At 34.8% G+C, this 23,240-nt stretch overlaps 1 protein-coding gene across 2 annotated transcripts in view; it reads right to left on the reverse strand.

Moving 5' to 3' along the window:
- Window positions 1–23,240, reverse strand: part of LOC132144112 (B-cell receptor CD22-like) — a 168,382-nt gene that overhangs the window by 6,111 nt on the left and 139,031 nt on the right. Inside the window, exons 1-5 of one of the 2 annotated variants that reach the window (XM_059554865.1) lie at window positions 8,454–8,567; window positions 7,626–7,691; window positions 5,227–5,568; window positions 4,881–5,129; window positions 4,284–4,541 (exon numbers count right to left, since the gene is read on the reverse strand). In XM_059554865.1, coding sequence (XP_059410848.1) covers window positions 4,284–4,541; window positions 4,881–5,129; window positions 5,227–5,568; window positions 7,626–7,683 — 907 coding nt within the window. In that variant the 5' untranslated portion in view covers window positions 7,684–7,691; window positions 8,454–8,567. Of the gene's footprint in view, window positions 1–4,283; window positions 4,542–4,880; window positions 5,130–5,226; window positions 5,569–7,625; window positions 7,692–8,453; window positions 8,568–23,240 lie in introns of those variants that run through there. The other variant, XM_059554864.1, reaches the window with a different exon arrangement.

Genomic DNA, 23,240 nt, shown 5'->3' on the forward strand with positions numbered 1-23,240 from the left:
ACAGTCTCTCGCCCACACACAAATGATTGATAAAATTTATACACATTGATAAAGTGCAGCTTTCTGCAGAAAAAGCAGGACAAGTTACAAGCTCATTGTTGTACAGCCTGTAAAGGTTAAAGTTTAGAATACTAATATACTTCAAGTTGTACTGGGCAAAGTGCGTGTTCAGTGCTATCCACAAGTGTCACAACATTTAAAATGTGACTGGGCTGAAACATATTCTTTTACTGAAACTTGTGCTCCACTCTGCCAGTGATATTTTTAAATATTTCACAGTGTAATGTCGCTTTGAATGTACACTTAATCCCCCGAGCTTTCAGAGGGTGAGACTGTTTGACCTTGTTAATATAGAAATATGGATTAATAATAATTTGAGTTAAACCATTATTAACTCACACATGACATTTAAAATCACAACATCAGAGTTTTTCTCTCCATGTTTATTTCTCGACTTGCACTTGTATTCTCCACTGTGATCAGAACTGATCTTTGACATGTTGTAGTTTCTTCCAGATCCTACAAACATTTCTCCTTTAAACCAGCTGATTTCTGCATGAGGGTTTGAATCACTGCTGCAGATCAGAGTCACTGAATCTGCCTCCACTATTTCACCAGATGGACTGATGATGGACACAACTGCATTTCTTGGAGCATCTAAAATAGAAAGAATTAAATGTTTTATTAACAGCGATAAAACATACTGTAACTAGTGAAGTCAAGTCTGCTTTTATTGTCAATTATTTAACATGTACAGTACATACATACAGAGAATTGAAATTGTGTTACTCTAAGACCCATGGTACATACAGATAACAATAGCAGTAGAGCCTAGAAATACAGATAGATACAGATAAAATCTAAAATCTAAAATACAACTATACAAATAAGGGCATGTAAAAAATAAATAAAAAGAAAAATAATAAAAAGAAAAATACAGTTAAATAAAGTAGCGCAAGGTGCATGGCAGATGGCAGAGTGCAACCACTGAGGTTTGTAGTGCAAAAAAAATCTTATTCAGTCAGATTAAAGTGACAAAGGGATCAGAGAGCACTGAAGGAAAGAGAAACACCAGATCTACAACTGAAGCTATAGCCTTAGATGAAATCAACTGAATAAAAAAAATACATCAAATCTTTCAAAATTTGTTTAAACAACTCCTAAAACAGCTTCACCAGATTCACATTACTAACCAAACTGACTTTATTTCTGTCGGATGTCTACAGAAGATCTTATTGTGAGTTACAGAGGTTTAGGTGTTCTTTTTTACACTACCATGATGGAGATCAGTGTTTATTTTAGTTGGGCTCTTGAACCGTGAGTTTTCAACACTACGTTTTTTTTTTTTGGACTTGTAACAATATGTCTTTAGAACTTGCTATAGCAAAAAAAAAAAAAAAAACCAAGACCAACCATACTCTGACTTCTAACCTAATCCTATGGTCCTTCTCTAAATATTAATACTAGAGCAAAAGAAAGAATACTGAGACACAAAAGACAGTTAAGAAAATATCACTCATTAAAAAATTTTTTTGTTGAAATAAGTCAAGAATCAGCCTATGAGTCACCACGATGACAATCCACAAAACAAATAAACAGTTAAGTTCTGAACATCACAAAACAATGCTACTAAAACTTAAGACAAAAGCAAAAGTACAAGCACATAAGAATTAAAAACAGTAATGGGACAATTCAGAGGCCTAATTTATTCATAAAACATCATTATCTAAATCTCTGTGACTCTCAATAAGATATTTTGATTTCTGATCTGACAGAAGTCAAGTCAGTCTGGTTAGTAATGAGTGAAGTTTGTAAAACTGTTTGTTGATTGTTTAAATCTTTCAGTTGATTTCATCTAAGGCTGTGGCTGAAGTCAGTTGTAGTTCTTGTGTGTCTTGTTTCTCTTTTCTTGAGTGATTCTACTCGTTAACAGCAGCTGTTGATCAGTGTCTGAATTCACTCATTAGTTTCATTCTCTCTGTCAGATGGACTATATTAGTAAACTCATGAAGAGAACAGTGAATGAGGGTGTAGGGTTTGATTTTAAACACAGACGCTGAGTGTCGGCTTTGAACGTTGTTAATTTACAACATATAACAAAATGATGAATATTACACAGAATGCACTGTTTTAAAGAAAAACAGTATGTTACTGTCAAAGTTTAGAACAGCCAAACATTGACAGTAACATACTTTTTTTTAAAAAACAATGCGTTCTGAGTAATGCATTGACCAACTAAAGCAAACACTGATTTCGACAATGGTAACGTCAAACGAAACCATAAAACATCATCATCTAAATCTCTGTAATTATCAATAAGATCTTTTGATCTCTGATCTCTGATCCGACAGAAGTAAAGTCATTCTGGTTAGTAATGTGTGAAGCTGGTAAAACTGTTTTTTGAGTTGTTTAAATCTTCAGTTGTTTTCATCTAAGGCTGTGGCCAAAGTCGGTTGTAGTTCTTGTGTTTCTCTTTCCTTCAGTGATTCTGTTTGTTAATAGCAGGTGTTCATCACTAATGCTCAATCATCAATCACAGAATTATCTCATTAACTTCACTGATTCAGCGTTACTCTAAGGCCTGGTTCACACCGGACGCCGAAGCGACGCGGAAGTGGCGCGGAACAGAAAATCACGCGCGGTCCGGCGCCTGCCTGTTCACACCAGATGCGTATTCTCCGCGGTGGTCGACAAGCGCTTCTGCTCAGTTGTTGTTTATTTAGAGCACATCATGGGTAAGTAAATAACCCCCACCCCCTCCCACCCGCCCTGTAGTCTGCCCACTCCCGTTGCTCTGTGTGTGCATGTGCGTGCTTGTTTGTGTTGTTTTTTTTTTTTTTTTTCATTTTTCTAGTCTGTTTAGATACACAAATATGATCAGATTTGTCACTCGCGGTATTTTAATTTGAAAATTGCTTATATTTTGACAATTGACCGGATTGTCTCGTGTTTCTTGGTGTGACTTTCTGCTGGAATTGACGCGGATCGCTCGCAGCGGCATGCAGTGGCGCTCCGCGTCTGGTGTGAACGACACCATAGGTTAACATGGGCGCCGAAAGGAAGCGGCCTCCGTTCCGCGCCGCTTCCGCGTCGCTTCGGCGTCCGGGGTGAACCAGGCCTGACACTCTGTAGTGTGCACACATTATAAGTGTTCATTTTAAACTGAGGATTTTGTTGTGGGGTTTAAAGGGTTAAATATTTAAGATGAAGAAAAAACAGCATGAAACATAATTTAACAGTAGTAAACTGTAATTAATTTACAGGAAACAAACTTGTGCTGCCAGTAAATAACTGTTTTTCTACAGTGTGTTGCTATTAAGTCAAGGAAAAAACAGCTATATACTGTAAAACGTAAAAGTCAGATTTACCAAATGAAAGAAAAAAAGTTAATTCGACTAAAATATTTGTGAACATCCATAGAAAAAAGATATGCAAAGTCATACAATGAACTCAACTGTATTAATGTGTGTTTGCACGAGAGATATGTTAAAGTAGTTTTGTGGTTCACCATTGTGCTGGAGAGTAGAGCCTGTGCTTCAGTCAATGATGAACCACAAATGCTGATTTTCTGCTGCTTTATATAAAGACAGTATATGTGGAGTTGCGGATACAGTGTTGATCTCTGTGTTGAGTATTGCAGCACATACATGTGTGCAATAGCTGACAATGAACTGCAGTGATTTGAGTAAAAGTCATGCTTTTAGTTTACTTTACTATTGCACGTTAAGTGTTTGCAGTTTTATATTAAGAAATATTCCTTCTTAGTGGACTCAAATGAAACGAAAGTTCACACTGTAAAACAAAATAGTTGTAAATTCATAGTTGAGCTGTAAATTAACAGTACCTTACTGGCATCCCTGCTGCCAGTAAATTACTGTTATTTAACTGCACAATTTTTTACAGTGTGGCAGTGTTCACTTACACGTCACATTCAGCATCACAGCATCAGAGTATTTGTCTCCATGTTTATTTCTGGACTTGCACTTGTATTCTCCACTGTGATCAGAGCTGATCTTTGAGATGCTGTAGATTCTTCCAGATCCTAATATTCTTCCTTCTTTAACCCAGTTGATTTCTGCAGGAGGGTTTGAATCACTGCTGCAGATCAGAGTCACTGAATCTCCCTCCACTATTTCACCAGATGGACTGATGGACAATGAGAAGACCCTAGGAGGGTCTAAAACAGGAAAATCATAGATATAAATCACAGTCAGAAATCATTTGAGATAAAAAAATGTTTATATGATGTGTTGTTACAACCATTTAAATGATCATTAACTCACACATGACATTTAAAGTCACAGCTTCAGAGTATTTCTCTCCATGTTCATTATTGGACTTGCACTTGTATTCTCCACTGTGATCAGAGCTGATCTTTGAGATGCTGTAGATTCTTCCAGATCCTACAAACGTCCCTCCTTTAAACCAGCTCATTTCTGGAGGAGGGTTTGAGTCACTGCTGCAGCTCAGAGTCACTGAATCTCCCTCCACTATTTCACCAGATGGACTGATGATAGACACTGAGACGCTACTGGGTTCAACTAAAAAAAAAAAAAAAAAAAAACTTACAAAAACGTTATTATTAATATTATTATTATTTATAAATGTATGTCTGAGCTGAGACACACTATTGCTCCTGTAATCAGAATGTATTAATTTTATTTTTCATTTTATCTGACTCAGTCAGAGACTGGTAGGCAGAGTTAGTGTTAAAAAGCCAGGCAATTTTCACTTGTTGTAAAACTAGACATTTTTGTTATTATTGTTGTTACTGCATCATTTGAATATCAGTTCTGATTACTTTATTTCATAATGAGGAGTTTATTCTGTCAATATTATATGACATTTTTTACTGTGATCAATATTCAGACATACAGTACATGTGACATTTAGCTGCACTGCTGGAGATGTGAGATTGTGTTCCTGTAGAGCACAGCTGTATCTGCCTGCATCCTCTCTTCTGACTGACTGCAGCAGGAGTTGATTGTTTCTGTCTCTTCTCTCAGTTAATGGCTGTGAGTTTCTGTACCAGATGAATGTTGCTCTGTCAGTCAGATCGCAGCTGCTTTTACATGTCAGACGGACTGAATCTCCCTCTGTCACTGTCTCAGGAGACTCCACCTGAAGATCTGAACACAACACACACATATATCTAGTGCTGCTGTCATACACTGATTATTATTCAACATAATGCACAGAAGAAGAGTGAAACTTCATCAAAGTCACCTGTGACAGTAAGAGACACTCCTGGATAACCGATCCATTTATCCAATTCGGTTATGAATCTGAAATAGTAATTTTGTGAATCCTTCTGTGTCACATGACTCAGTCTGACGGTGCAGTTTTTCTGTTTATCTCCCAGATACTGAAGCCTCTGACTGTATTCAGGGTCCTCAGACAGATCTGTATACTTTTCACCAACTGTTACAGAGTTTTTGGCCCAGAACACTTTCTTGATCTGATGTCCAGTAGGGTATGTATAAGTGCAGTAGATTGTCACTGATGAGTTCTTTAGTGCACAGATCTGTGTATGACTATAACTCACACCCCAATTAGCACTAGAAACCTCTGTAACACAGAAATAATAATAATGCAAATGTTTTGTGAGTTACATCAGGGGTCCGTTTCAATAAGGAGTTTAACCAACTCTTGAGTTTAAGCTTGAACTCTGAGTTGACCTACCCTGAGATTAACTTCTGAGTTTTCGGTTTCAGAAAAACTGAAATTATTTAGTTCAGTAATCTCTAAGTAGGATGTCTCTGAGTTTGGCGTGTGCATCATGTCTATGAGAAGTTCATGGATGTAGGCTCAAAGACTTTACAAACATTTGACATATTAAAAATAATTCAGTGTCTATTTCAATACACATATGATTTTTCCACATAATCTAATGCTCTTTTCACATAATTAAATATTTTAGGGATGCACAATAAATATCGCACAATATTTAATGTGCATCTCGTCATTAAAGCCGGTTCTGTAAATCTCTACACGTGCGTGCTTTCACGTGGAGCAGCATTTACTACACAGAGCCATTGTTCACTGACAAGCTGCGCAAAATCACAATCATATTTTGCACATTTCTTGCTTCTGCAAGCTTCCATTCCATACAGTAGGCTGATTCGTTTTATTTTCAAAAAATTGCGATGGTGGGAATATGTGTGTCATCAATGCATCCAATCACACTGGAAATCCCTAAGAAAATTATAATTATTGGGTTACTTCCAGAGGTCACAGCAAGGTGTTATCAAGTGAATGTCATTTATCAGATTAGCCTCATTTAAACCGATTTCTACACCACTGTCAGGAGGGTCCAGTGAAACTCCCTTTTGATGCATTTGTGCCAGGAAAAAACTAGAACTCTCAGAAAGAGCGTGAGAGAGACAAACACTTTCCTTACCACTCTGCATACAGCGGCCTTACTAATGTGCTCTGCATTTGTTAAAAAACTACCGTGAAAAAATGGTATAGTTCAAATAAATATGCATGTGAATATGGCTAAAAAAAAAATTCAATTAATGCAGACTTCTCGTCTACAGTATTCTGTATAAAAGGAGATGCCATTATTGTCACTTTGACAGTGTCTACACTCAGCAAAAAACACAGAGTGAATTTAACTCTGGTGGGAGTACATGTGAGAGAGTGTGAAAGTGTTAAAATAGGAGCGTTAAATTAACAATAAAGCGGATTTAAAGTTAATGAGATAATTAAGTGATTAATTGAGTGATGATTGACCATTATTGACAAGACTTGATGTTAACAAGCAGAATCAACAAAGATGGAAAATCAATATTTTTATGTCACCATTAAAGTGGTCAGTGTTTGCTTTAGTTGGTATCTTGACTATTAACATTTTGAAGTCAGGTTTGTACAACACATCTAGATGTGGCATAAATGACCATAGTAACAGGACCTGGTATAAACCAACCCGCCTTCAGCCCAAAAAATCAGAGTTTTCTCAAGCTAAAAGTGAATATAAAAACCCACTGCCGTTAACAAGGAGAATCACTAAAAGAAAAGAGAAAAGCAAGAACTACAACAGACTTCAGCCACAGCCTTAGATGAAATAAACTGAAATGAAACAGCAGAGGATTAAACAACTCCACAAAAAGCATTACCACCTTCTCTCTTTAATAACCAGACTGACTTTATTTTTGTCAGTTCTTGTTGAGAATTAACAGAGGTTTGTAATTTTATATTTTACTGAAGTTATCATTATGGTGATTAGTGCTTAGTTGGGCTCTTGACTTGTCTTGTTCTTGATCTTGGTCTTGAAGGATTGGCTTTGACTATCTTTCTGCATAATGCTGTAGGCTTCAACAAAACAAAATGTTGAAAGAAACAAAAATGCTCCACTAGGGGACAGTGTTGGTTTATGGTTCAATTATTAGCCAGATAGTGAATCAGTTTTACAGAACTATAAAAACCTGTAAAATATAACATAAAATCAGCCACTTCTACAAGTGCTATACAATTTCTACTGACCAAAATAGGAAGATGAGTGTTGAAAAAGAGCAGAAATTAGATATTTGCAATGATGGATGCTTCACAAATAATAATAATATATATAGGTACACTGAAAAGTGAATATAGAGCAAAGTGTTTCTGTAACAGCAGTGGCTCACCGTAAAAAATGAGCAGAAAGACCAGAGGAAGAGAAGCCATACTGATTGACATCATCATAGCAACACCTAAAACAACCAATAAACAAACAGTTACTGCACCTACAATTAAAATATACTCTATGTCTTAACAGATTTTTTATTAACTTTATTATTATTATTATTGTTATTATTATTATTATTATTATTATTTAATTCTGACACATAAGTGGTGTTGTTCCCAAATGTTGTATGTACCCTCCAATGTTATTGATGAAGTGATCAACATTTTGCATCAAATCAAATTTTGGGTCAAATTTGTTAACCTCGCATTATCATAACTTTTGAATAAAAAATAACATAAAAATCATGTCATGTGATTACTGTGTGGCTCGGTCCAGTGATCATCTCAGCCAATTTTATTTTAAATTTTAGCAAATTAAAAGGAGGAGCAGTGAAAACAATAAAATAATAATACAGTACATTTGGTGATTAAGGTAATGGACTTTTTCCCCAGTTTCAATAGTTATAATCAAAAGAAAAGTGAATATTTGAACTGGTGGTGGCACTATAGAGTTGCCTCTAGACACCACAAATTTGGTCAGTTTACTGTTAAGTACCGCCACAAGTTTGCTAGTTTTCATCCATTTTCTATGTGCTGTTCATAGGACTGCAATAAGACTCCCGTTTGGGAAGAAGAATAACTAGAATAGAATTAACCATTACAACAGATGCCACAGCACCTTCATATACACTTATAACATATAACTTTGTATAGCAAATGTAACTATCACAGCAAAAACAATACTATTGAAAATGTAACAAAAAAGAGGAAGAAGAAGAAGAACTCACTTTCTTAGTGCTCCTCAAAATTCCCCAAAAATAGGCTGCGTCAATTGTCACACTGGATGAATTCTTCAGCAAAAATAATCATGGCCACTTTTGCCAGGACCTTAGTGTGTGTGTGTGTATGTGCCTGTGTGTGTGTGTGTGTGTGTGTGTGTGTGTGTGTGTGTGTGTGTGTGTGTGTGTGTGTGAGTGTGTGTGTGTGTGTGTGTGTGGCAGAATATCAGGTCACATTAAGCCTTCTCTGGGTTATATTTGAGCACAGATGCAATTTATTATATTGAATTGTTAATAATAATAATAATAATAATAATAATAATAATAATAATAATAATAATACAATTAATAAAATAATGAATGCAGTAAAATAACAAAATATTGATACAAATAATTGTTATGCTAATAAACTGTTTTAACAATTTAAAATATGTGTTTAACCTGTTAACCTGACCCCCCATTATGGACTCACAGCTGAAATTGCTCTAACTAACTCAAAAAATTTTTATGGTCACCATTGTTGAGGTTCATATGCTGATTATTGATGTCTGTGTGCAAATTAAATCAAATCATCAATTAATCACAGAATTATCTCAATAACTTCAATGATTCAGTGTTACTCAAACACTCTGTAGTGTGCACACATTATAAGTGTTCATTTAAAACTGAGGATTTTGTTGTGGGGTTTAAAGGATTAAACATTGAAGATGAAGAAAAAACAGCATGAAACATAATTTAACAGTAATAAACTGTAATTAATTTACAAGAAACAAACTGTAGAAAAACAGTTATTTACTGGCACCCCTGCTGCCAGCAAAAAAAAGTTAATTTTACCTAAAATATTTGTGAACATCCATAGAAAAAAAATGCAAAGTCATACACTGATAATGAGAGTAAATACTGAACTCGACTGTATTAATGTGTTTGCACAAGAGAGATCTGTTAATGTAGTTGTGTTGTTCACCATTGTGCTGGAGAGTAGAGCCTGTGCTTCAGTCAATGATGAACCACAAATGCTGATCTTCCGCTGCTTTATATAAAGACAGTAAATGTGGAGTTGCTGATACAGTGGTGATCTCTGTGTTAAGTACTTCAGCACATACATGTGTTCTATAGCTGACAATGAGCTGCAGTGATTTGAGTAAAAGTCATGCATTTAGTTTCTTTACTACTAACTAAACCTAAACAAAGCATGCAAATGCAATCAGGAAGGTGCCAGACACTGGCATCTTCCCAGCCTTGATCTCATCAGCATAACAGTGTCATTTAAATACAGAGGTGCCTGACAGTATTGCTGATACCTTCACATTATCATAGAGACAAAAGGTACAGCTGTGTCTTGAGCTTAAAAGCCACATGGCAAGGAAGAGACAAAAGGACATTATCTCAGACACCTGATTTTCCTGATTTACCTCAAAATGTATATCAAAACGTTTTCTGTTCATATGCTATTACATTGGAACATTTATTTTTTTTTAACATTTTAGAAATTTGTAATCCCACAGATTTAACATTTTAGAAATTTGTAATCCCACAGATTTAACATTTTAGAAATTTGTAATCCCACAGTCCTCCCGTTGAGAGTTCTAATAACTCTCACATAATACAAATTTAAACTTTCATAAGTCCATTCTCACTCACAGAAATATTTCACCCAAAATTTAAGATTTATGTAATTTTATTACATAACAAATTCCCATTTATATTTTTTTCATAATTTTAACACAAATCTACCAAATAAACTGTATACGATTTATTTTCATTAGGATAATAAAACCTATTTATTTTAAATGCATAATCCTCAGGGTTTATGTAATTAGTTTATGTAAAGTGTAATTATTCTTAATTAATAATAAAAAGTTTATTTATTTAAAATACATAAAGTTTATTGTATAAATTGCATAATAATTAAGAGAACTAAATCAGGATAATTAAAAAAGTTAAATAACATTTATTTGAATCATGTTTAATGTATGCTTATATACTAAACCAAATTAAACAATGCATCACATTTATGCAATTGTTTCCCCATCTTATAAAAAAAATAGAATTAGACAAACACAAAAACAACTCTATTAGGTTATTTGTGAACTTACCCACTGTGCAAAGTTACGTCCAGTGGACGTCTTTTTATGTCTTTGCAGACGTTGAAAAGATGTCCACTGAGGAGCCAGAATGAAAGTTTTTATGACGTCTTTTTTGACGTCTTCTGTACGTCCGATTTAGACGTTCACAGAACCTCCTTACAAGGTTAAAAACTAGTTCAAAAGTGGTCAGTGGAAATATTTCAACATCATTTAAGGTTCATTTAGACATCATTTATACTGTTTCTGGACCAAATCAACACTCTCAGGATGCATTAGATTTAGACTCATGTTATTTCAATGTAATTTCCAGACACTGTGTTTGTCCTAAAATCAAGAAAATAAAATTATCTTCATGAAATAATGAAATAACTGAAGATTGAGCTTGTGGTAAAATCAACTGCAAATCAAAGACATTAAATCTCTGAAGATCTCAGCAGAGGAGGATCAAACATCTCCACAAACATGAGAATCATTAGATTGACTTTATTTCTGTCAGACATCTAGAGAAGCTCTTATTGAGAATTAACAGAGGTTTAAATGTTGATATTTGATTCATTTGAAGTCACCATTGTGGTGGACAGTGTTTGGTTTAGTTGGGATCTTGGTCCTCATTCTTCTTGTGTTAGCTTGTCTCTGGCTGTTATAACTGTGTGTTTGTGAAACACTGTTGTAGCAAAGAAAGACAAATTTAAGAGAGCTCAGGTGTTATCAGCTCTTTGTTGGTGATGATAAAGTCATCACATTACAAGTATCTGAGGTCATGAAATAAGTCTTCTTTTGTTTGTATATATCTCCTAAACTTTTTAACTCTGCAGTACAGGCACCAAGAGCAAAATACTTATTTTGAAGTTGGAAAACATGCATGCGTTTGAAATATTTTGAGCAAAAGCATCATGTACTCACACACAGACTTCTAGATTTAGCATATGCATCACAACAATGGTGACAATCAAAACAAACAAAACCGCTTCATAGCACAAACTCATCCTTATTTTCCAGACTTTTTAGTTTTAATTGTCACCATTGATGTGATGCATATCCACAATCTTGATGTCTGTGTGTGACTAAATGATGTGTTTCTTAAAAATAAGTACATTCTTTATTTCTACAAAGTGTCTGTCCATGAAAATAAATACGTAGCTGCAACAAAACATTAATAACTTATTGTGCTATAGTTTAATCAACATTAAAAGAAAGATGTTAGCACTTGAGCTCACTGCTCTCTGCCACAATAAGAGTGTTTTATAATACACAGTTACAACAGTCAGACACAAGTTCACACAAGAAGTATGAGGACCAAGATCCCAACTAAACCAAACACTGTCCACCACAATGGTGACGTCAAATGATGTTGATGTAAATGATGTAAATTGATCCTCCTCTGCTGAGATCTTCAGAGATTTAATGTCTCAATCATCAGTTATTTCATTATTTCATGAAGATTATTTTATTTTCTTGATTTTAGGACAAACACAGTGTCTGGAAATTACATTGAAGTAACATCTACATCTAATGCATCCTGAGAGTGTTGATTTGGTCCAGAAACAGTATAAATTATGTCTAAATGGACCTTAAATGATGTTGAAATATTTCCGCTGACCACTTTTGAACTAGTTTTTAACCTTGTAAGGAGGTTCTGTGAACGTCTAAATCGGACGTACAGAAGACGTCGAAAAAAGACGTCATAAAAACTTTCATTCTAGCTCCTCAGTGGACGTCTTTTAAACGTCTGCAAAGACATAAAAAGACGTCCACTGGACGTAACTTTGCACAGTGGGTAAGTCCACAAATAACCTAATAGAGTTGTTTTTGTGTTTGTCTAATTCTATTTTTTTTTATAAGATGGGGAAACAATTGCATAAATGTGATGCATTGTTTAATTTGGTTTAGTATATAAGCATACATTAAACATGATTCAAATAAATGTTATTTAACTTTTTTAATTATCCTGATTTAGTTCTCTTAATTATAATGCAATTTATACAATAAACTTTATGTATTTTAAATAAATAAACTTTTTATTATTAATTAAGAATAATTACACTTTACATAAACTAATTACATAAACCCTGAGGATTATGCATTTAAAATAAATAGGTTTTATTATCCTAATGAAAATAAATCGTATAAAGTTTATTTGGTAGATTTGTGTTAAAATTATGAAAAAAATATAAATGGGAATTTGTTATGTAATAAAATTACATAAATCTTAAATTTTGGGTGAAATATTTCTGTGAGTGATATGGCCTATGTTTGTTAACACAAGCCCCATCTTCAGTCATGTAACTTGAAAAGGTTACAGGCACATATAACTTATTCTGTGTCTTGTCCTAGATTTACTTAGGTGTATTTTTAGAACCATAACTGTTGATACATATGGCATGGATGGTAACACGTTGTACAAACTACATGATGACACAGAAAAAAATCATGTAGCATAAGAGTGGAAGTCTTGAAGTCCATGGCGTCTGAATAACTGTGAAGTCTGTTTTCTGTAGTCTATTTCCCACGTAGATTCACTCAGATGACACTTTGTCCTCATGAAGCTTGTTCGTGGATGTCTGAAGTGATGCTTTACACCAGGGTGTCACATATGGAAATGACTTCTCATGCACACATACCTGCAACACAAGAAAACAAAGAAACAGCAGACCAGCAGTATTCATGCATAGACATTTTTAGACTTCTGTAGATCGTAAAGTGGTTTTAAATCTGGTGATCGTATAGTGTTTTTCTCAACCTAGTTTTAAGTAATTTGACACCTATGGACCAGTGAGGTGGGGATAAATCTACTGATGGGGAAACCTATGAGGAAGTCTTCACCACAGGGTTGGCCCCCGAGGCCTGTTGCACTTCGGTTCTTCCCTGGGCTCCTCACTGGTCTGTGTGTGTCCTAGTCTGTCCCTGTAGTTGGTGTGTGAACTTTACTGTGTGACATCTCCATCCTCTAATGAAACATTAGTCATAACAAGACATCATGACCCAAAAAGAATAGAAGTGACTGGAATGTGCTTTAGTATAGCATTGAATGCTGTGAGTGTACTTAACGTTCCCTCAATGAAAGGAAGTGACAGTCAATGTATTTACAAAGGATGTTTCATCTTTGTTTTACATTACTGGGGAAGTTAAGCACTCACAGCCCTCAGAGTTAACTCCTGAGCAAGCTGCTCCAACAGTTAGGTGACGTGGGGAGGGGCAGATTCAGAGACTGAGGGGCAGAGTGGTAAGTAGACTGAGTAGGAGCTGAGTAAAGCTGTTCATTTCTCTTAATGTCTTCTTGCTTGTCCTACACTCTTTCATCCAGTGTCCAGTTTTACCACAAAAATGACAACTGCCCTCCTTCTTAGGACTTTAACATTTCTGTCGGTTCTCTGTTTTGACCTGAAAAGATGCTGCTGCAATCTTTACTCTGGCTTTGACATCAGAGTTTCTTTCCCAAGTAGCTAAACTGTCTAGATTACTTTTGAGAGTTTTGTTAGACCAAGTTAGATCTAAGAATGGCAAAGCTTTTCTGTACTCAGCTACAAGGCCATCTGACCAGATGCGAACTAATGGTCCCTTGTCCTCTAACACACTTTCAGGATCACCAACTATTCCACTGTAAGATATTGCTGACTGACAAGATCTTTCAGTGTATTCACTCACAGTTTCAGCCTCCTTCTGCACACAACTAGTGACCTTTGACCAATCCACTTTTGGTCCAACAATATTCTTTAACTCTCTCAGAACTCCCTCTCTCAATTCATCTTTACTGGCATGTTGAAGTTCAGAAGTAACAGCAGACTCAAAACTGTTGAATTCAGATTCACTAAGTATTTGTGACATCATCTGTGTGACTTCTGCTAACGACATGTCATAGAGACGCATTTTGCTGATCAATGCTCTTCTGAAATCAGTAAAATTTGTGCGTGCAGAGGGTAAGCTCTGGGATAGTCTCTCTATATATTTAGGTCTTAGCGCGTTGGCAACAGTTTTTACTTGGACAACAGAAGACTTGGCAGGAATACTTTCAGTTCCCTCAATTCTCTGAGATCTTCTCCTCAGATCTCAGGTGACAAAAGTCACATGTCTCATGAGTTTATATTTCAAATCTGAATAAGATATCATGAAAAATGAGGCTCCTGCAAATATTTTTATGAGACTATGTCTAGACCCCCCAACCCTCCAAATATAAAAAAGATATGTACCAACTGTATTGAAGGCTTCTACAAACTATTTAGCTATTAAACATAGTACTTTTTTTTTTTCAATTATAAAACACTAGACAGAAATATAGACATCATATAAGTATATAGATAGCTCTTGAAATAGTGTTTATTTTCGACTATTAATAGATGGGTTAAAGAGACCTCTAGAAGGAAGATTTCAGTTATTTGACTGTGACCAATTTTCTTTTGCATTTCCACTGGATTGTAGATTATTTTCTTTAAAGTGTCTGCTTTGATTTTTAATATCTTAATTTTCCAGTTGTTTCCCTCTTATTTAAATTTTTGTTTCATTATAAAATGTATAACTTTCAAAAGCTTCAGTTTCAATAACAAAATTATTTTAGCTATTTTCATATTTTTGTTTTCACAGATGAATGTGTACATAAAAAAGTTGAAATACTTTAACTCGATAGTGCATGTATTTCTGCCTCCTGTGATACCTTCATGCTCTGATGGCCCTGTAATTTAGTAAATTCACAAAGGAATTGTTACTTACCTGTCTTTGTGAACAGGTGTTACGTACGTCACCGTTCCAGTTGCCTTTGGTAGACTCCCATCCTAGAGGTAATCACTGCAATATGTGACCCTAGACCACCTAACCAGTCTTAAGTTGTTAGGGTGTATTTCTAGCAATAGCCTAAAAACAGCATTATAAACATCAAAGTTATTGATTTATATTTTATGCCAAAAAAATCATGTTCCATGAATATATTTGTAAATGATTTACTATAAATTTACGAAAAGTTATTATTTGATTAGTAACCCAGATATATATTTTTTTTGTTCTAAAAATGTTCTAAGAACATTAGTATGGGTTGTTCGAACAAAGTTTTTAGCGGGTAGTTTTATTTTTTTCCCCAAAATGTTCTCTAAAAACATTCTAACATTTTTTATTAATAACATTATTAGAACATTATGACCTACCATTCTTTTTTTTTTTTTGTCCTTTATTTAACCAGGAAAGTACTCGTTGAGATTAAAAATCTCTTTTTCAAGAGTGTCCTGGCCAAGATAGGCAGCATTATAACCATACATACAACACAGAATACAAAATAACACAAGACAACTAAAATAACAGATACAACAACCACAAATCCTTAGCATATCATGCAGAACAACTACAGCCAGATGTGGCTGCTTCCAAGTCAGTTAATATCCTCTTAAAAGTAAACAATGAGACAAGCTTATTAAGTTTCAAATTTTTTTGTAACTTGTTCCAGGCAAAGGGAGCAGCAAAGTTAAAAAACTTTTTCCCCAGCTCAGTTCTAACATTTGGTGCAGACAGAAGAACAAGATCCTGGGACCGAAGATTGTAAGTCCCAATATTTTTTACAATGATGTAGGTCAGAAGGCAGGATGGAAGAAGACCTAAAATAGCCTTATATATAAAAACATACCAGTGTTGAAGTCTCCGTGTTGACAGAGAAGACCATCCAACACGTCCAAGTTAAAGTTAATGAGATAATTAAGTGACTAATTAAATGATGATTGTACATTAGTGATGAATATCTGCTGTTAACAATCAACATCACTGAAGTAAAGAGAAACACAAGAACTACCAATGAATTTAGCCACAACCTTCAACTGAAAAAAAAACACTATGCCACGATAATTGTGGTCAAGGTTTGCTTTAGGTAGTCTCTTGACCCTTTTACTAATTCAGAGCAATTTGATTCAAAACAATTGCAATATTGTTTTCGCAACAAACATGTATGCATTGCTGAATCAAATCTTGCAGTAACAGATGATCTTATGCTTTTTCTGCTTATAACTCATGATGACTGAACATCATGAAGTAGTCTTTATCTTTGGATATATATAACCAAATCACACTCATATTCTAGATTTTCAAATAGTTGTATCTCTGCCAAATATTTTCCAATCCTAATAAACCATACATCAATGGAAAGATTATTTATTCAGCATTTAGATGAAATTAAATTTAAAATAAATTTAAAATTTTATTTATTGATTAAGGTCACATATCACTTCCAAAGTGTGTGTGCTATATTTCAGTGTTTCCATAGATGTGCAATATTAAGATAACATTACCAAGTTACTCTTTGCAGTAATAAGACAGAGTCAACATCAGTCACAGCAGAGCAACTCCTAAAAAAATAAACATGCATTAATACCTAGAAGATTATGTTAAATATATTCAAATGAGATACACGGGTGTTCTGCAGCATTCTGTATTCTGATTGGTTACAATCATCCTGGCCGGACTTGCAGCTAACAGTATTTTCATATTAATTAGTAAAAGTGTGAATTTATTAAAAATTAAAACCTTTGATGAGATTGTTTTGATAATGCCTATTAGGTTATCATCCCATTTCATTGATGCAGAGACAGAGATCCTGATAAACTTTACTGTGTTCTAACTTTTGATGGTTAATAGCGGCACAACATTTGGTTTTAAGACATTCAGCCTAAGATTATAGCTATCCAATCAATGTAGACACCTCAGTTATATTAGTCCAATTCATTATTTCATTTGAAGTCACCATAATAGTCTCATGTTTGGTTTAGTTGGACTCTTGCATGTGATGTTTTCTTTTCCTGGTTGCTATAATTGTAAGAGTAATTTACGTGGTGACACAAACGTCTGATTCACTTGTTTCATCCAGTGTCTAATCTTTGATTATGGGTGAAGTGTTATAAGTGCTATTTTGTGTTGATTCACTTTTGGTCTGTTATAGCACTTGACCATGCTGAACTTGTAATTTAATCTTCAGAAGTGGGAACTAAAACATTTCCGACAGTTTGTGAAGGCAGCACAAACCCCAAAAGATGTCAAAAGCTCAACATTTACTAGTTTCCTCCTACAGTTAAAAACAATGGATGCTGAAGTTGTTTTTTAAGATGTGCAAAATCCCAGAAGTGTAGTTGAGTGTTTGTTCATAGTTCATTTCATGACCCTTTGATGACTGGTTGAAATTTGTCTGGGTATGTTGTCATCCGGCTGTTCTGCCTACAAAGCAGATTCCTGACTTCATATTCTTCTATTTTACAAAAAAAAAAAGTCCCGCCTTGGCAGACCTACCTGACCCTGTGTTGTGTTATCATACTAATCATGACATGAAGACAATTCACAACCAGTTAATTGAGTAGGGAAAGTTCATTTGGGTTGTTTTTTTGGATTATGAGATGTGTGGTATGATTTTGTAGCTCACATTTTCTTGCTGAGCATTTCCTGAGAAAACTTTTACTGTTGGTGTGGGAACAGGGATGGGATAAACTGGTGTATATAAAAAAATGAAACCATTAAAGTTTAAAGTATATTTAAGATAACTTAATAAAAATGGTTATAGTGACTCCTGGTGGCAATTGCAAAAGTTATTGAATACTTGGTAATACTATTTGATGGGACTTATGAAAAATAATGTTGAAATCCTGAGTGTTAAATTAGCACTGCTCAGAACATGCATGGTCCTATTTCTAATGATAAAGTAACACTGAAGCAGTGTTAAAGTCAATGAGATAATTAAGTGATTAATTAAGTGCTGATTGAGCAATAGTGATGAACAGCTGCTATTTACAAACAGAATCACTAAAGAAAAGAGAAATAAAATAACTTCAACTGACTTATACCACAGCATTAGATGAAATTAACTGAAATAAAAGACATTAAATCTCTCAAAATCTCAGAAGATAATTTATCATGTTTAAAAAACAGCAACACCAGCTTCATGCATTACTAAGCAGTTCTTTATTGATAATTAAGGTTTATATGTTGGGTATGTTTGTATTTCTTTCCAAATTATATTGTTTACTTTAGTTGCCTCTTGACCTTTGACCATTTGAATAAAGGTTTAAAAATCAGATAATTTTGATATGATTTTGCATGTCACAAAACAAGGCTGTAAAAACACAAAATATGAACACGTCTGGCAGTCCTCCCTTTTGTTTTCACTAGTTTGTGAGAAACTTGGAAAATGATGTGTTTCTGCTAAATTGAAGCTGTAAGTAAACTGTACTCTACAGGAAAATCCTTAAGTTACAGGAAAGAATAAAAAGAAGAAATATAAAAAAACAGTGGGGGTGTAATTTGTGTGTGTTGTAGGTGTGTACAGGTTTTTCCTATACTGGTGGGGACTTAAATTTGAATACACACCAACTCATGGGGACCTGTGTCGGAGATAGAAAATACAGTTTGCTCAGTATAAAAACCATTACGCCTATTGGGAGTCCCAACAAGGACAGTTAACCAGTGTGTGTGTGTGTGTGTGTGTGAGAGAGAGAGAGAGAGAGAGAGAGAGAGAGAGAGAGAGAGTGTGAATGTTTGAATTGACCCAGATAGTGGAAAAGTGATCCAGATAGTAGCGATATGATGTATGGTATGTCCAATCTGTCCTATCATTTTAGCATTTATATTTGGGGGTGATTGAAAATGTAGTATTTGATCTGACTCACTGGGCAAAGTTACGTCCAGTGGACTTTGCAGACGTTGAAAAGACGGAGCCAGAATGAAAGTTTTTATGACGTCTTTTTTTTAAGTGTTCTGTATGTCCGATTTAGACGTTCACAGAACCTCCTTACAATGTTAAAACCTAGTTCAAAAGTGGTAAGTAGAATTATTTTCCATTTAGGCATACTTTTTACTATTTTACTCTGGCCCAAATCAACACTCTCAGGATGCATTAGGTTTAGACTCATGTTATTTCCATGTAATTTCCAGACACTGTGTTTGTCCTTAAAATCAAGAAAATAAAATAATCTTTATGATATAATGAAATAACTGATGATTGAGCATGTGGTAAAATCAACTTCAAATCAAAGACATTAAATCTCTGAAGATCTCAGCAGAGGAGGATCAAACATCTTCACAAACAGCTTCACCAGCTTCACTCATTAGATTGACTTTATTTCTGTCAGACATCTAGAGAAGCTCTTATTGAGAAATAACAGAGGTTTTAATGTTGATATTTGATTCATTGTTTATTTCAGTGTTTGTTTTAGTTGGGATCTTGCTCCAGAGTCTTCTTGTGTTAGGTTGTCTCTGGTTGTTGTAAATTATATTGAAATAACTTGAGTTTAAATCCAATGTATTCTGAGAGTGTTGATTTTGAACTAGTTTTTAACCTTGTTCTGTGAACATCTAAATCGGATGTATAAAACATGCCAAAAAAAGGCTTCATGAAAACTTTAATTTTGGCTCATCAGTGGGTGTCTTTTCAAACTAATTTATCTAATCGAATTAGATGCTTACAAGAAACTATTCAAAATGAATAGAATAACATGAAAAAAATAAGTTACATTTTTTTAAAAAATATTGATTTCATTGAAAATAAACAAACAAACAAAAACACTATGCTAAAGAATACTATGTTATACATGCCAGGCCAGTAACTGGCGATCATGAAACACCCTGTGAAAATATTATATGCATGCACATGGCGTCAATTTTTTTACAAGTTCACATTTTTGTTGCTTACATAGATATGATACAGGCATCATTTTCAGAAGTTTGTGTCTTCAGTCCCCCAAAACAGAGTTATTGAAGACACCTAATGTTCAAGAACAGAATCACTGAAGGAGAAAAAGGTAAATTATTGGTTACCATTATAGTGGTCAGTGTTTGCTTTAAAAACGTTTGTAGATGTCTAACAGAAATAAAGTCAGTCTGGTTAGTAATAAGAGAAGCTGGTAACACTGTTTGTGGAGTTGTTTAATCATCCTCTGGTGAGATCTCCAGAGATTTAATGTTCTCTTTTATCTACAGATGATTTCATCTAAGTTTGTGGCTGAAGTCAGTTGTAGTTCTTGTGTTTCTGCTCATCTCTTTTTCTGTTCTCTTCTTTCCTTCAGTGATTCTGCTTGTTAACGGTCTTATAAAGGCTGAAATTATTTCATAATTAATATACGCAGATTTTGTGGCTCAGATAAGGTCAATTTCTGGTTAATTCCTTTACTCTTGGCTGACATGTGGCATTGCTATGGCCTGCTTGTGGCTCAAATCTGGCAAAGAAGAGCGGTCCAAGTGCCATCATTCCACGCTAGATGTGGGCCAGATCATCTTTCCACGGGTGCCAGATGTGGGCCAGATCTGGGCCGACACAATGTTGCTATGTGGGTAGTGATGGTGAAATTAAGCCTCATGAAGCTTTTAGATTTTCAGCCAAGTGGTTCACAAAAGGGATCATTTCTGGCGGTTTAATTTGCTCACAATACCACCTGGTGGCCAACAAGTGTAAAACAAGCAGATATATTACAGTCTTGTTTGTGTCCGTTATGGAATAACTCACGGTCGGAAACTGCGTCTTGGTAGTAAAACAACAGCATGGTTTTGAAGCGTACAGTGTCACAAACAGAATGAGACGATCCACTGGAAAAAAAGTGAATGAAAGATAGGCGAAAGATAGTATATTTGAATCTTGCTGCTCTCTTGTTATGGCTCGTGACGCGCTCTGACGCACCTGTCAGCTGATGGTGGAGGAACTTATGGGGATCGCCTTTTTCTTTGTTTTAATTTTCAACAGTTTTTATATATGTGAGAGTGTGTTTTATGTTGAATGTGAACAGATGGTAATCTGCATGATTAAAATCTGTTTGAGTGCAAATCAGTGCTAATCAGCTCGCTATTACTGTGTGATCATGGCTATCAAAGTGAACGCGTCTATATGAATAGAGAGAGTGGATTATTTACTTTTTGGCGCATTTGTGTTATTACCATCTGTATAAGTGGCCATCAGCACATCATTGCTTATTTGCATCGTAATTCATTGTAAATGCTGCATTTCTAGCAATCTCGGGATTTTCTGTAACCGGCATACAAAGTTAAAAATCTTTTATTTTTTATTTTTAATATTATTTTTTTTTCTTACTCAAATTATTATTATTGTATTTTTCTAGTGCTCAAATAAATCACTTATATGATGTGTAAGTTTCTTTCTTGTGTTTTATAATTGAAAAAAAAACTATGCAGGTATGGTATGTTTACTGACTAAATAGTTTATAGAAGCCTTCAATACAGTTGGCGAATATTTGGGGGGGGTGTAGACATAAAAAGTGTAGTCTCAAAAAATATATGCAGGAGTCTCATTTTTCATGATATCTTATTCAGATTTGAAATAGAAACTCATGAGACATGTGACTTTCAATATGCTACTTTTCTAGATTGCTCCAGGACTGATTTCATGTATTTTTATATCAACTAAAAAAATATTTATGTGTGGTAAAAAAAAAAATCAAGGCACTTCATTGTCTATAACTTTGAAAATCATTAGGGATGAGTCAGTGAAACATTGTATTTCTTTATAGTTTAGGAAAGATGATATAACAGTGAAATTAAGTGAATGTTATTGTATATAAATAAAAATTTAAATGTTCAACTGGAGTAAGCTCACAATTTTAGTAGTTTAAAGTCCACATGAAATCAAAATTGACTATATTTACTTTGTTCGCCTAAATTGATCGTTTTGTGCAGAACAATTCATCCATGCGAGTCAATCCACACAAAAAAAATGTTTGGCTTCATAATCTTTAATCAAAATCTGAAAATGCCCCTCCCCTCTGCATTGGGGGACCTTCACTGATGACGTAGGCTTGAGGAATTTGGTGTCTGCTTAATCCGTAACCACGCCCCTCCAACTGACAGTAGACAGGCTGCCTGTGTGTTTGCGAGCATTGACAGCGCGTGAAAGGAGAGATGGCGAGGAGGTGCATTGTTCCTGTTCTTCATCTTCCTCCTCCTCCTGCTGCAAACTAAATTGCGGTGATTCAGGTGGCGAGTAATCCTCAACAACCGATTGTAAACTTGCATTTAGATCTGCCTCCATTTTTTGAATTAAACACCTACTTATCTAGATCCAATCAGGTGCTAGTTGGAAAATAAGCCACGCCCACTATTTTCCTCATTTATTATTCCGTTTCTCTCGGAAATACGTCACAACACTGGAGAAAAGTCGTTTGCAACTTCCGTTTCACGGGGACTTTAAAATATATCTTCACAATGGACAATGTATCTTTTTTCTCATTATCAGCTTCTGTTTTCTGTCCATTGTGTTTCTTTAACTCCCTTTAATGAGTTTTTATTTATGATGGTCTCATATGTTTGTACAAGCCCTTAAATTACCACCAGAGGGCACCTTTTCCTGCTACTGACATCAACATTCAGTAAATCACCATTATTCATCTTCACGTGCATTTTATCCTGTACTATGTTCAAAGTCATTAAAAGTGTCTGTATTATAAAATCAACTAAAATACTACTTTCTGCACAAATTTTACACTTTAGTAAGTAAATCATCTGATCACTTGCCTGGCTCTGATGGACAAGAACAACAGAAGCGAGAATCACGTGACAGCATAATTAAATATATCCAGCAGGGGGGCGACAGACAAAAAGAGGAAAAAGAGCCTACAATGTAAAAACATCACCTAATCTTAAAAAGAAAAAGTGAAATATCAAGCAGAAAGTCTGGATGCACAATCCTGCTCTCTAAACATCTTGAGAGAATAATTTTAAAAGAACTTAAAGAAAAAAGATCATAACTTTATTT

Source organism: Carassius carassius, chromosome 7 (genome assembly GCF_963082965.1).
Source record: "Carassius carassius chromosome 7, fCarCar2.1, whole genome shotgun sequence".
In the NCBI taxonomy this organism is placed as follows: domain Eukaryota; kingdom Metazoa; phylum Chordata; class Actinopteri; order Cypriniformes; family Cyprinidae; genus Carassius; species Carassius carassius.